At 36.6% G+C, this 15,748-nt stretch overlaps 2 protein-coding genes across 3 annotated transcripts in view; one reads left to right on the top strand and one right to left on the bottom strand.

Moving 5' to 3' along the window:
* LOC141380213 (uncharacterized) overlaps positions 1 to 15,748 on the bottom strand; it is a 61,364-nt gene that overhangs the window by 33,682 nt on the left and 11,934 nt on the right. The gene's annotated exons all lie outside the window — the stretch shown is intronic.
* Positions 2,304 to 14,994, top strand: wu:fu71h07. Its single transcript, NM_001083852.1, has 4 exons — positions 2,304 to 2,323; positions 13,835 to 13,875; positions 13,979 to 14,296; positions 14,424 to 14,994. Exons 1-4 carry the CDS (start codon positions 2,313 to 2,315, stop codon positions 14,576 to 14,578), a joined length of 525 nt encoding a protein of 174 aa, NP_001077321.1. The 5' UTR covers positions 2,304 to 2,312; the 3' UTR covers positions 14,579 to 14,994.

The raw sequence follows: 15,748 nt of genomic DNA, 5'->3' as shown, positions 1-15,748 counted from the left end.
AAATCTGTTATTATAAACAGTTTTGAGTATGGCGGTCTAAACTTTCTTGATTTCTCCTCTATGAATAATACTTTCAAGATAAATTGGCTGAGGCAATTTTTGAATGATCCTGATTCCCTTTGGAATGTAATTCCCAAGTATATTTTTTCCAAAGTTGGTGGTCTCCCTTTTTTATTAGTATGTAATTATAATATCTCCAAACTTCCTATTAAATTATCCAATTTCCATAAGCAAGTATTATTAGCATGGCATTTAATATATAAACACAACTTTAGTCCCCATAGGTATTATATCTGGAATAACCATGATATTTGTTATAAAAATAAATCTATATTCTTTCCTAATTGGTTTAGGAACAATATTTGCTTGGTTTCTCAACTTTTTAATAATAATGGTCATTTACTCTCTTATTTTGAGTTCTTAAGTAAATACTGCATTCCTATAACCCCACGAGAGTTTGCCATCGTTATGGACGCAATTCCCAGTGGAGCAATTACCCTTTTAAAAAACTCTCTTCATTCTGTTCTCCCTGTTACCTCATTAATTAATGCTTGTGAAACAGTGATTGGGAAAATTTGTTTCTCGCATAACCCTTCTCTCAGAAATAGAAAGATTCGGCAACTTTTTCAGAATGAAATAACCTCTACTCCACATGTCATATTTCACTGGAGTAATTTATTTTATGACATTCCTTGGAAGATTGTGTGGTCTTTACCCAACAAATTTCTAATTACAAATAAGGTTAAAGAGGTTTCCTTCAAATTGCTACATAGAGTTTATCCAGTGAATGTTTATATTAAAAAAATGGAAAAGGATCCCCTTTGTTCCTTTTGCAGAATTCTAGATGAATCTGTAGATCATCTTTTTTGGGAATGTACCCATATTGAGATTTTTTGGAAAGAATTCAGTTTATTTATACGTGTATCTCTTTTATATAATTTTTCTTTGTCATACAAGGATGTTTTATTTGGTTTTTTATCATGTTGATAAAGTTAAAGATAAATATTTTCTAATAAATCTGTTTATTTTACTAGCAAAATTTTTTATACATAAATGCAAATTTTTGTCTGTAAAGCCCCTTTTTCTTATTTTTTTGTAAAGATTTGAAATATTATTTAAATACAATCTCTACCTCCAGCAATGTTAAAGCTTTAAAATCCGTAACACTATGTGAATCTTACAATATTCTTTCTTTTTTATAATACTCCGATGACTGTATTGTATGTGATCTTGGAAACATCACTGTGACCTTGCTTTAAATTTAAAGTGCTTTTTGTAATTTATATCCCCCCTGGTTTTTAAACAGCTTTTTTTCTCTTAAATGAGCACAAACAGTTTCTAAAGTAATGGACTGCTTTCATTATAGATCTGTGCATAGTGCATTCTTACAGAGACACTGTTATCAAACTAAACAAAACATAAGATTCATTTGCTGCTCACCAGTTTTATTACAGAAGTATCCCTTTAAATGGCTCGTACAGACGCTGATCTGGGATCAGTTTATTGTACGAAGCGCGTCTGTCAGTCAGCGCTTATACATGCATTCACTGGTTCAGAGGTTACAAAGTGAAAGGCGACGATCAGCGCACAGTAATGTAAAGAAAGTGGGGTAGAATGGTAAAATATGGGAGAATTTCAGCAAAAACGGGAGGGTTTACGTGACTGAAGTGAACAGGAAGTGTTTGTGGAGAAACAGTTTTGCGAGAGAACGCAAAACATCTTTGCAAGGGAACGCAAAACATCTTTGCGAGATAACGCAAAACATATTTGCGAGGGAACGCAAAACATTGCGAGATAACGCAAAACATCTTTGCGAGGGAACGCAAAACATCTTTGCGAGATAACGCAAAACTTTGCGAGGGAACGCAAAACATCTTTGAGAGGGAACGCAAAACTTTGCGAGAGAAAGCAAAAACTTAGAAATATATATTTTCCTCCCACCTATTTTTTCTTTCACCCATTTTTTTTCACCCAGCCAATTTTTTTCTCCTCCACTACGTCCCTTCCGGGGTTCCGTAGTAACTTATATTTCGTTGTTATCTCTGTTCTGGGCGAAATGGGTGCTCTGTGGAGCGCTTTCTGTGTGGCTACTGACATTACCGTAATGATAATAATACGCGCGCACCGAAATATAAAGCGCGGCTGGCTTGACTTTTTCCGAACCGCGGCTGGCTTGACCGCAGTGTAAAGTTGCGCATGCGCTGTGAATGGGGAAAAGGGGAACAATTTCTCCGGAACACCGGCCGCATATCCGATCTAGACTTTACCCAATATCACGGCATCGCTCAAAGAAACTTCAGAAGCAATAAGCCATGATGCAGAGGTATGCTTATTATACTTTTTATCTACAAGTAAATAAGCCACTTTACACCAGTTCGAATTCGGCAACCAATAGTTTGGTTTCTCCTACGCTGAGTCAAGTTTAAGAATCTTGGTCCTAACGGTGAGATGTAACATTATCCATAAAGATCATTGTTTTTGAGGTAACTTACATGTAAAAGACGTATGTATCAGCCTTGACACTATCACATTTAGTTGTTGGCCTTTATAACGTTATTGTTTAGGAGCGTGATTCATGGTTTCGGTTTCGTTTTTCTTTCCTTTATTTTTAATTTTTCTACGAATTATAAAAAATTGTAAAAACATGTCCACAGTTTGGTATTCTGATGAACAGAAACTACATTTATTTTATACAACCTGGTAACAAATGACACGAAGGCTCATGTTGTAGAACAAAAATTTCCAGGATGTTTATCTGAACAAACTTTTAAATATGGACCTTGGAGACCCTTTTACACTTTTTGGTGACGCTTTAAATTAACTGGACACAACAAATAATTTAAGCATTAGCAAATAATTAATTTGTAAATAGGTAATCATTTGTTAAGCATTAACTATACAATAATAGACTTTAGATGGCAGTTTACACATACAGCTAAACATGCTGTATTCTTTACTCAGAAGCATATAATGTGCTTAATAATTTTATTTTTATACTTTGTCAATGAATTTTTTTTTCATTACTCATTTTAGTAGGGTAGTGTGGGTAGCATCACACTGTCGCCTCACAGTAAGAAGGTCGCTGGTTCAAGCCCCGGCTGAGTCAGTTGGCGGTTCTCTGTGGAGTTTGCATGTTTTCCCCATGATCATGTGGGTTTACTTCTGGTGATCCAGTTTCCCTTTTAAGTTCAAACACATGAAAGGGGTCTGGATGCAGACCTGCTGCAGTGCAATCTGAGCTGCATCCAGTGCTTTTTAATGGGCTCACCTAACCCCACCCCTAGCCCTACCCTTCACAGTGATGTAACTCGCTCCATTTGAGTGCATTGTGTCTGACATTGCGTTGCTGAGTGATGCAATCTCAGGTTGCATCATAAAGGCTGCATCCAGATACTGTTGAAACCCATGCGCTATAGGTAAATTAAAAAAGCTAAATTGGCAATGTAAGGGTGTGAATGCAAGAGTGTATGGGTGTTTCCCAGTGCTGGGTTGCTCAAAAGACCCAACCCCCCGCCCACTGACAAAGGTCCAGAATTTGTCCCTACATAAGCTCATTTGCCATATTTTGACTGTTATGCCATTATTGTGAAAATAACTAATCGAAGAAGGCTTTAATGTTAGTGCAGTCATCTTTCAATTACTGACCTACTGTATTGTTTTTAAATAGAGATAAAAATGTTGTATTTTAAATCTTGTACCTTATTCTTAAAAGAAAAAATGACCAATAAAAAGGTGTGAAGAACCAAAAGTAAATTTTGAAGCATATTAAAGTTAAATTAGGCTGTTGTTGTTAGACATGAATTTTCAGATGTACTTTTTTACAAGAGAGATGCTTTTTTAATGTTAAGCTATTTTATTTGAACTATAAATGTATATTTTCCTGCCATGGGTTTCTAAATAAACAATCCCTCGCCTGAACTTGCAGCGAGAGAGACGGATTATTGAAAGCAGATAAGCAGCAAGGAAAAATCATATGCTCATACACAATCTTTAAAATAATTACATTTTTCAAAATTAGCAAATATATAACTGAGATTTGTGATACAATTACACTCACTCAAAAAAAATTATATGTTGACTTTAACTTTTTTATGTCAACAGATTCCATGTAACCGAGTTGAGTTACCTTAAAGAAAGAATATTTATTTGAGTGAACTTAAGTTAATTACATAAAGGTAAGGTAATGTTGTTTAGTTCAATCAACACAACATTTATAATTTAGCTTTAATTTATTTACACTACTAAAAAAATCCGTTAAATTTACTGAAAAATACCCGCAGTGGTTGCCAGGAATTTTCTGTAAAATTACAGAAGTTTTATAGAACTGTTTAAATTTACAGAAAATACCCATATTATATCAACTGATACAATGCTTAATTCACAAAAACATAGTTTATCTCACAAAAACGTAAAGTCATTCAATGCACTAATGTGTTCATGTGTGTACAATTAGCAAACAGACTTTCACTATACTTGTAACTACACAGTTACTTTTAAACAAAAAAGATGCAGCACAACATCAGCTACCCTTAGTTTATATTGGACTTGCACACAGATGCTACTATCCTCCACAATGGTGCACTCAAAAAATGACATGTTGGCTTTAATTAACTTTTTTATGTCAACAGGTTCCACGTAACCCAGTTAAGTTACCTTAAAGAAAGAATATTCATTTGAGTGAACTTAAGTTAGTTACATAAATTGAATGTTTAGTTCTATCAACATAACATTTATAATTTAGATTTCATTTATTTATACTTTTAAAAAAACTGTTAATTTTATGGAAAAATACCGCCAGGTGTTGCCAGTAATCTAATGTACATTTGTAAATCCATATACATATACATCAAATACATTCCACAGTCTGTATTTTTCATCAAACACATTTAACCCCTTAAATCTCAGAGCAAAATCCTCACTAGTGTCCTCACTACAGAGGGTTGAACACTCAGACAGTGATGAAGTTAAGTGTCTAATTAAAGGATGAATTGATGAACTGTTAACAGCAGAATCACTGAAGGAAAGAAAAACACAAATTACAGCCAAAACCTAGAATGAAATCAACTGAAAACAAAACTCTAAATAAAATAATTATAATCAAAATAATTAAACAATTAAAATGTTATTTCTAAAGATCTTAGCAGAGATCATTAAACCACTCCACTAACATCAGGAGCTTCACTTATTACTGAGCTCTGATTTTATTTCTGTCATGTGGACAAAACCTCTTCATGACATTTCTGTTGTTCATTTGAAGTCACCATGTTGAAGGACAGAGTCTGCTTTCGTTGGGCTCTTCAGCTGCTTGTTTTACCACTAGTATTTATTGGTTGCTATACTTAAATGTGTTCATCATACTATTTGTATTGCATGAAAAGCCAAAAAATATATAAGAATCAGTCTGATGAAATTAACTATGATATTCAAACCTGCTTGTTTATTTGTTGAAAATCTTGTTAGCTTGGTGTAAGAAATTAACAATATATGTAAATAAAACAACTGCAGCATCAGCCCTAAATACACCATTCACAATGAGAATGTTTGATCTATGGCAGGACTTAGAAACACACAGACATCAACAATTAGTTTTTGAATGTCAACAATGGTGACAAACCAAAAATAAAAATGATAAAAAAACAACAACCCAGAACTATACAAAACCCTCTACTGAAATATTACACCCAAAAAACAACATAGACTAAAGGCAGAGAACGAAAGTGTAAGAACTTTAAGCTGCATAGTTTATTCATGCTGCAATGCATGCTGGGAGTTTTGTACGATGCTGGCACCCGGCATGCATTGCAGTATGAATAAATTACACAGCTTTTTTTTTAGCCACCATAGATGAGGTTCATATCCTGATTCTTGATGCCTGCATGTCTTAAGTAGTTGCTTGAGCTTTCGCGCATGACACTCTTAATTATAATTTTATTATATTGATTTCCTTTTTTTTCCATTTGTTAACCTTCAATGAAAAGCCTTAAGTATTGTCCCTAACAGCATTGATATAAATTCACAATTCTTTTTGTTATATCTTATATATTTTAACTTACAAAAGACCAGAAATTATATTTGTTAAAATTTAGTACAGAATATTTTCTCATTGCCTTCCTTGCTATATCTGATGAGTTTCAGACACACATTTATAACAGACAGAGAATCATTAAGATAGAAGAGTGAAGGATCAAGAGCCCAACTAAAGCAGCCTCTGATCTCCATGATGGTGAGGTCAAATGAAAAAATGTTCAAAAAGTATATAGACCTCTGTAAATTATCAAAAATTCTTGCAGATATGACAGAAATGTGTTCAAATTGTAATCAGTGAAGCTGCTAATGTTGTTATTTAATGGAGGTGTTTAATCCTCCGTTTTAATTCAGTTTGTTTAGTGTGAGGCTGCGTCTGTATGTGTTTAGGTCTTGTTCTTTCTTTCAGTGATTGAGCTTGTCTACAGCAGCTGTTCATCAGTGTCTGTATTCACTCATTGTGGTCATTCACTCTGTCTAGTGGACTAAACTAATGGACTAATTTAGGGACTAGTGAATGAGGGTGTATAGTGAGATTTCAGACACTCTGATTCCATTCTGGAAAACAAAGGTTAAATCTGTTACAGTTATTTTTCGTATTTTGTACAGAAATGAGCTGCTAATTATTGAACAGATTTTCACTGTGGACTGTAAAGACTTTTACTGTTAAAATCACCCATATTTTTTCAGTGCACTAAACATTCAAAATTTTTACTGTAACCTTCCTCTTTTGATTCCCAAATAATGAGAGCGATTGTTGTGGTTTGAATCTTCCTTTCTCTGTTGTTTTGAAATAACAACTAACCTATTGACTAAAATTTCGGTACTGCAGAAGCAACACAACTCCATTTCATTCATCTTAATTAAGTGAGCTGTTTAAATTTGAAAATTGACTTTTTCTATTTTTCCCAACACAACTCTTTTGGTTTTAATAGACAAACATAAGTGAATTGTTTAGTTTGAACATAGTTACATTCTTTGGACCAACTAAAGCCATGATCCATTTTTTTGAGTGCTGAAGCAATCCTTAAATTTTCCTCAGAGCGAAAAAATCATCCACCCGTATAGTTGAGTAGTGGAGATACAAACAAAAATATAATTTGTATATTTGTCTTGGAAAAAAATATCTTTTTGAAACAAGTTTTGTTTGCTATATTTTTTTGCTATATCCACCCGTGACCCACCCATAAGTAAGCTATAAATATGCATGCAGCCTACTTTTTGATTACTTGTCGAGTACATTAACAGCAGCACCCACTGATATAACCGAGAAATGATGAGCTCCTTTTGCACAGTGTCATCCATGTGATGGAACTCGTCGTCAATATGGGGGAAAAATTAAACATGCTAGACTTGCTGCGTGAGGCGTCGCAGACATGGTATAGGTTGTCGTGAACTATGCCACATTACACAAAAAGAAACGATTGAATCTTGTGTCACGACACCCATTTGTCGTTTACGATTCCCTGCGACAAGAAAATCGTGCCTAAATCGAGTAATCTGACCGGGGCTTTAGCCAAAATTACCTATGATCTTTTCACTTTTGATTCTTCTGGGTATTGAGTCATTTGTTTATCATGTGACAGCATGTAAAAAGATAACTCACTCCCGAGTACTCGAGAGATGAATGGATCAAATTATTGTCATATAATTATATACATATAATTATTGCATATGAAAAAGTAACAAATGTTCTACCCCACCTGCATAATATTGTGTCGTACGTTTTGTATAGTCTTAAGAACTCTGCTTGATGTAAACATCACAGCCTTTTTTTATTAGATCAGACCTGTTTTCACGTAAGCTGGTTACGATAGCTGCACATTTGACTCCAGGTATATTTAAACCAATCAGAGGACAACTTAATTTGCTAAAGGGTTTCAAGAAATGTGCGCCATATGCATCAGACATTGACATGACGTCTGAGACGTTGTTATTAAGGGTGTCACGATCCTCCAAATCCTCGATTCGATTACATTTTCGATTCTAAAGGCACGATTCGATTCGATTATGAATAATTAATTAATTAATGACCAATTAATTATTTGTAGCCTACCGTTTAAACTACCTGACCTGCATGGTCTTTGTTTTACCCATAAACAAATCATACAGTAAATGAATAAAGGCAAGATACACACATAATTACCACCTGTCAATCACTTTTTCTGCGGGACTCGTGAATAGGCAGTGATCTGTGTCGTTATAATGGCGTCAGTTAAAAAAGACACACAACCAACAGGAACCAGCCAACAGTATCTGAGGAGTGCGCTAAAATGACTAAGTACAAGTGAGTGAAAGATTGAAGCAGTCCTCTGACTGCCTGGACCTGCTGTCTCGAGCGCATGGCTGTGTATGCGTCTGTGTCTATGTGGTCACGTGATGTGCATTTTAAGGAGGGCTGCTGAGAAATGCTACACGCCACTGTCGATGTCAAATCGTTGTCTTTTTAAAATGCCATTTAAAAACAAAGACAGTGTAAACAGGGCCTGAGTGTGTACTTTTCGTGAGCGGATTTGCAACGGGGGCAGGCGGAGGATCGCGATGCCGGTGTTGTAATACGTACATAGCAGAGCTTGCGAAACTGTGTTTTTTTTGTCGACAACACGAACGTTGTCAACATAACTCACTGGAAATCCAAAATGCTTACACACTTCTCTTTCCTTGAAAGAGGAGAGGGTTTAAGTTCTGTCGACGGGTCTCCTGCGTCTGCAGTTTAACAAGCACTTCAACAAGATTGTTTTTTTCCCGCTTGGCAAGCCAAGCTGACGTGACATGGGGTCCTGGCAGCATCGACGATTCTTTTTTTTGATTCGATAATCGAAACTGAGTATAAATTTCGATCGATTTCGATTAAAAATCGAAATCGTGACACTCCTAGTTGTTATATAACTATTTTTCGTTCTCATGCTTTTCCACCAACGGCCGGCGCTGGTTTTTCATGCTGAATCAGGCAAACTCCATTAGTTGTCAGCTCAGTGAGTGGTAATGTGTAGAACAAACTATAAATAAACTACCCTTACAGACACTCACCAAAGCTGCCAAATGTCATTTAGGTGTGTCCTGGCCTTTAAACTACACAAGGTGAAACTAAACAGCCCTAGTTTAATTAAAATTTAACTTAAGGTTCAATGCAGTTCTGTGTTAATTCGACAAGGGCTGATTAGTTCCACGTTGTGTACAAACTTAAAGTGTTTTAAAGCAGCAAATTTTCACATTTTTGCGTAAAGTCAACTATTTAGACTTAGCGTGCACTTTGAACGTTCTATTGCAATTCCAAATGGCTAAAAGCATGAAGCTTGTATTAGACTCTTATTAAGAAGAAATTTTTCTGTCAAAAATCAATCAATTGTTAATTTTCAAATTATGCCCAGGCCCGAATGGAACTTTGGCCCAGTTCAAGGCAACTGTACATAGTGTGAGTACGGCCTTAGCACCATTTTTTATTCTCAACCTCTATTTTGGGAAATGTAAATGCTTCTGGTATTTTTTTCTTTTGCATATGTGGTTTGAGGCTGTTTGAAGCTTGAGTTGTTTTTTCCCCACAATCATTCATCTAACAGTAAAACCACTGACAGTCATTTCTTTTTGTTAGTGGGTGGGAATAATGGTAGCAGTCTTATTTTCTGGTGCTGTACGGTTATTTTAGTATTTCCCCACATTTTGATTGTATTAGATATTTGTTCATTTATTAGCATTATTATAAGTAAATAAAACAACAACAACAGAATGACTATTAAAAGAGTAGGTTAAAAAATACATTTTTGTTTATTTTTGGTGACATCACTTTAATATGTCATCTGTTTACTATTTACTTTCTCCTTCATGAACAGGTTGGTATGGATAGACAGGCAGTTATTTAGAGGTAGGCATTGATATTTGCTCCTGAAAGTCTTCTTTTGCTTGTACTGTGGAACAAAATGGGAAATTTGAGTTTTAAAAATAACAGGATGTTTTTATAGTACCTTTTATAGTATCCTTTTTAAAGAGCCCATATTATACATGAAATAGGGTCATATCTTGGTTGTAAGGGTCTCCAACAACAGTCTAATATGCATGCAAAGTCAAAAAACACTTTCATGGTCTTATAATCTGCATTTATTTTTACCTAATTATCCCAGCGACTCCTGTATGAATCGTCCAGTGATTCATTTGTTCCCAAACCCCTCCTTAGCGCGAAGCTAATCTGCGCTGATTGGACCGATGACAGTCTGTCACGATTGGTCGACTGCCTTCAGTCAGAGAATGAAATGCCCAATAGCTAATCAGCAATATAAAAGTAATCACAGTTCATACGCGCTCCATAGTGTAGGCGTGGATTTTAGCTGCCACACACACACACAAACACACACACACCTCTGGACGACAACGCTCCCGCTTCCGCCCGCACCCGCCAGGTTTTAGCCTGAACCCGACCGCTCCCGCTTATATTTAGAATTTCTTGTCCCGGTGCCCGAACCGCCCTGTTTTCTGCCCGCCGCGCCCGATCCCGCTAAAGAGCGGGGGAGAACATAACCGAAAATCACCCAGCAAAACAGTCCAGAGACAGCCAGACAGAGCTCTCTCTCTCTCTCTCTCTCTCTCTCTCTCTCTCTCTCTCTCTCTCTCTCTCATACGCGCGCACTAACACATACACACAAGCGCCAAGCAGACACACAGGCAGGCAAAGCTCTGTCTCATTCGCATAGCAATATCCACGATATTGCTAGACAGCCTGCTCCCGTCCCAAATTAAACCTGTTACCGACCGCTCCCGCGATTGATTCGGAAATTTATTCCCGCGCCGCAGAAATCTGGCGCGGGGACAACCGGGGGAATGCAGACCTCTACCACGGAGCTCCGTAAACAAACAGCACGCGTCGCGTTTTTAACGTGACTTTGCACGCGATAAGAGAATATAGCCAGTTAACCTGATACAGTACACTCGGTTACAAGTAACAAATCACAACTAAATACATTTGCAAGCTAGAGTCAACGAGGCAACTTTAATCGCCTGTACTTACATTTGAGAAATGGAGGAAGAAACTCATCCTGACGTCCATTAGTAAGTTACTCTTTACTGATCCTTACTTTAACAAACGCAGATGAAGTATTCTTTGTAGCCTGTAGTTTCCAGAAGTTTCCAACTGCTTGGTTATAATGCTGAGGTTTCATCTATGGGTAGAGAATCGATAATGTCCATCTGCAGTGTGACTTCAATCGACCGGCATGTTTGTGTGCGTGTGTTTGTGGGTGTGTGTGTGTGTGTGTGTCTGGGTTTCTGCGTCAGAGGGCGGGGCCTCAGGTTTGAAATCTCCCGGGTTTGCGCGTGCACGTGAATAACTTGGTTTCGTTCGTACGTCATGGCGAAACACCTAATGAATAGGTATCAAGGCGACTCGTTTGAAGCACTATGAGTCGACTCTTTTATAGATGAATCAACCGTTTTAAACACTGTATTCTTACAGATTTAAGCCTTAGCTGGATACTTCACTTCACTTAGAGCTGTGTTACACACTACATGGAGGGGAATTTTCAAAAACCCATAATATGGGCTCTTTAAGTTTGTGGTGTTTTTTTGTGGGCAGAGCATAGCTGGAGGTGGACCGATTTCCTGATAGGCAGTTATCACTATCAGGCTTTGTTAGTTGACACCGTTGACTCCAGTTGTTGGCTCACAGTTAGCTAGCTTAAAAGTTAGCATTGCATGAGTATACATGTATAAACTCATCAGAAAAATACTGTAAGTGCTCACACTTGAAATAAAGAAGAAAATCATATATGGAACTGTTCTTGTGGCAGCTCATTGAAACCCAGTCACTTATGGATAAACTCGTTCATTACTCACTGGCTCCGTCTGCATCTGTTAGGCTTTTCTAGTTTCACTTCAACACTGGAGGAAATGTTATGTAAAGCTACTTTCAAGTCCTCAGCTTTCATAAAGGCATCTACATAGTACATTTTATTTTGTTACAATATTTTCAATAGGAAGGTGGCAGGGTGGCTCAGTGGTTAGCACTGTCGCCTCACAGTAAGAAGGTTGCTGGTTCGTGTCTTGGTTTGGTCAGTTGTCATTTCTGTGTGGGATTTGTTCTCCCTGTGTTAGTGTGGGTTTCCTATGGGTCCTCCAGTTTCCCCCAGTCAGAAGACATGCACTGAAGGGAAATTGGGTGTGTGTTCATATGTGATTGTGAGAGTGTATGGGTGTTTCCCAGTTATGGCTGTGCGATTTGGGAAAAATATCTAATTGCAACTTTTTTGATAGATATTGCAATTTTGATTTGATCTGCATTTTAATTTTGTAGTCAAGCTTCAGCTCAATAATCTGTAATGTAGCTTCTTACTGGTAAACTGCAGTGTTAGTTAAAAAAAAAGAACTTAAAAGTATCAACTTATATTAGCAAACAACTCTGAAGTTGTACTTTCATTGCTACTAGATTGAGTGTCACTGGAAATACTTTAAGTGGATTTTTAGCAAGTTACTTCTCAAATAGCTGCATGTTGTGCTTTTTTAGGTGCTGGTTGTTGTATTTCCTCGTGCTGTGGCAACAATTCTGTGACTGCTCTTACAAACTACCTGGTTTTGTTTGGTGTCTGTGACTTTGAAACCAAGATATTCCCATATTTCCGACGACATGCTGTTTTTCTTTGATATTAATTAGTGTATCAATGCATGCATTTGTTCTGGGTGGGGAAAGTTAAATTATATATATTTCATATCGCAGCCTCCTGCGATAAGCTAATCACAACGTTTTAAAACACGATTGCGTTTTGATTTTGATTAGTCGCACAGCCCTATTCCCAGTACAGGATTGCAGCTGATAGGGCATCCGCTGTGTTAAATATTCCAAAAGAGTTGGCGGCTCATTCTGCTGTGGTGACTTCTGACAAATAAGGCACTAAGCTGAAGAAAGATTAATAACGAAATTAATTTTTAAAAGAGGTTATTATAAAATGATCTGCTTTTTCTGTTGTGTTTTGCATTGGTTTACATTGTACGCTTTTTTGTTGTCGGCTTGGTAGTACAACCTGTTGGAGCAAGTGTTTACAAGTGTTGAGTCCTGTGAAGGGGGTCCAATTGGAAACTTTGTTAAAAAGCTACTGCCAGCTGGCATTACGTAAGTGTTATTGCAGAGCACCACAAACAGCACGCAGAAATATAAATAAAAAACGGCTATGCAAAAGGCATGCATGGGTCACGGTAATCGCTCGACACAGAGGTTTAAACAAGCCTTTAAGCACAATAACACATTATAATCTTTGAAAATTAGATTTCTCAGTGTCATCTGGAGTACTTACATTTTTGTAATTGTTTTGAAGTGGTGTATTTAAAGGGTGTAGAAAGAATTTTTACAGCAAATTCAATAATGAATTCTGTGAATGAAATTTTTAAATGCTGACTAGTGAGTTGATGTGTTTGCCAAAAAATGTATTGATTTTCAACATTTGGTTTGTTGGCAAGTTTTAATTTTAAACCCTGCATGATAATGAATGAAGGCATTTTTTTTTAAACCAAAGGTGCAGATATTTCTAATATTGTTTGTGTGTGTTATTATTGATCCATTCTTCTGAAATCTTAAATGTTATGTATGGAATTTTAAAAAATATTTAATTCATGGATTTCCCCTGTCCTACTGGGTTGCGGCTGGCAGGGCATCGTTGGCGGTCAGTTCCGCTGTCCATTCTAACTCTAACCCTGATAAATAAGAGACTAAGCCAATGGAAAATGAATTAATGAATCAATGAATAAATTATGGATAAGAATGAATACCATAGTTTGATCAACTTTATACATCAAAAAGCTATATTAACTTTGCTTTTGGTTATTTGTGCAGATGCTGCGCCATTTTTTTACTTCTGCATCTGATAGGAAAAGGTTTGTATTTACAAAACATATTTAATGTATTTGGTATGATGTATTATATGTTCAGTTCAGTTTGTTTGCTTCCTAAGGTAAAGTTGTTGTTTTTTTTTCTCAGTGTCTTTGCAGGCCTCAGCAAATATCACTAGTTTTGTTGGAGACACCATCATCCTGCCATGCCAGATTCAACCGGGAATTACTGATGTGCTTTGGAGACACAATGTAAGCTGGAAAGTGTTAAATGTTATTGATGGAAAACCTTCAATAGAAGAACAGTTTGACATCTTCAAAAATCGAGCCGAAAGTTTCCCTTCAGAGTATGCAAAAGGAAACTACTCAGTTATGTTGAAAGATGTGGAGTTTGATCATGCAGGACGCTACACTTGTTTTTTTCCTGAATTAAATGTGGAAAAGCTGGTAGAGCTTCTTGTCAAAGGTACATGTAATCCTTTTTTAATAAATTGTAGAATATTTTGCACAGAACATTGGGATACTGCTAGCATCTTATCTCTACAACAATCATGAATTTATAACATTGCTTTTATGCATTTTATTTCTTCTAGAAAAGCCCACAGAACCAATTTCAAAACCAACAATCAAGGATACAGAAACTCAGAAAGCAACAAACTCCTCCGTTAAAGCTCTGAAGATTTTGACTTTCCAAATAGCTCTTCTGGCACTTACTCTGCACCTCACAGTATGTGAGTTTGATTTTTAGCGTGTGTTACATTTGATGTCATTTTGTAGGAGAGGTATCTGTTAATTACTTTTTTTCTTGCACTCTCAATAATTGGATCACATAATTGCACATATTTTGCATTTGCAAACTTGGGTTGCGTTGAAATATTGAGGCTGCATAATATATCACTTTACCATAGCTATATAGAATTTGTACATCCAAATTAGTCAAACTTATTATTTACTTATTATTAGGGGACTTATTATGCAAAAGTTACTTTTGTAAGTGTTTAAACAGTTGAGAAGCCACAGTCTGTGAATGTAACCAGCTTCTAATAGTAAAATAATTATTAATGTAATTTTTTCGTAATCGCACTCCAAAATAACAGTCTGCAGAAACAATTTGATTGACGTCTTGTTAACGTTTTTGCAGATTTATAAAAAAAAAAAAAAAAAACTAATATTACATCGTCCTAAGTAGACCCTTTGCTGTGACAATCATATGTTTAACTCAGGTGCTGTCCATTTCTTTTGATCTTCCTTGAGATGGTTCTACACCTTCATTTTAATCTAGTTTGATTATACTGATTGGACATTAGAAAACCCACACACCTGACTATACAAGACATTACGTCCGATTCACATGGGGCTTCAGCGTCAACGCTTGACAGAGGGCGTGCCTGAAGTTGGGGCTGATGCGATTGTCGTAGCAGCACCAGCCAATGAAATTAGTCCGCAATTAGCTACAGTCTGAGCTGGTGTATTTGCATTTATCGATCTGATTAGTTGACGCTTCCATTGGCATTTGAAAAGTTGAGAGAGTCCCAACTTCTGCAGTGAGCAACATCACCCATTAAAAGTGAATAGGAAGCGTTGGTACTAAGGTTACAAAAACATTCTGCTACACGTAAGGTTGGAAGATGTTGGAATAGAATGGAAGATGTTTAGGATGACCAGAACCCTTCCCAGAGCTGGCCATCCGACCAAACTGAGCTATTGGGGAGAAGAACCTTGGTGAGAGAGGTAAAGAAGAACTCAAAGATCAATGCGGTTCCAGAGATGCAGTTGAGAGATGGGAGAATGTTGTAGAAAATCACTATCACTGCAACCCCCCAACAGTCAGGCTTTATGGCAGAGTGGCCTGACAGAAGCCTCTCCTTAGTGCAAGACACACTAAAAGACTCCTAGATGGTAAGAAATAAGATTTTCT

Source organism: Danio rerio, chromosome 22 (assembly GCF_049306965.1).
Source record: "Danio rerio strain Tuebingen ecotype United States chromosome 22, GRCz12tu, whole genome shotgun sequence".
NCBI lineage: Eukaryota > Metazoa > Chordata > Actinopteri > Cypriniformes > Danionidae > Danio > Danio rerio.
The sequence above is the reverse complement of the archived record's forward strand: the minus strand, read 5'-3'. Positions and strand labels throughout refer to the sequence as shown.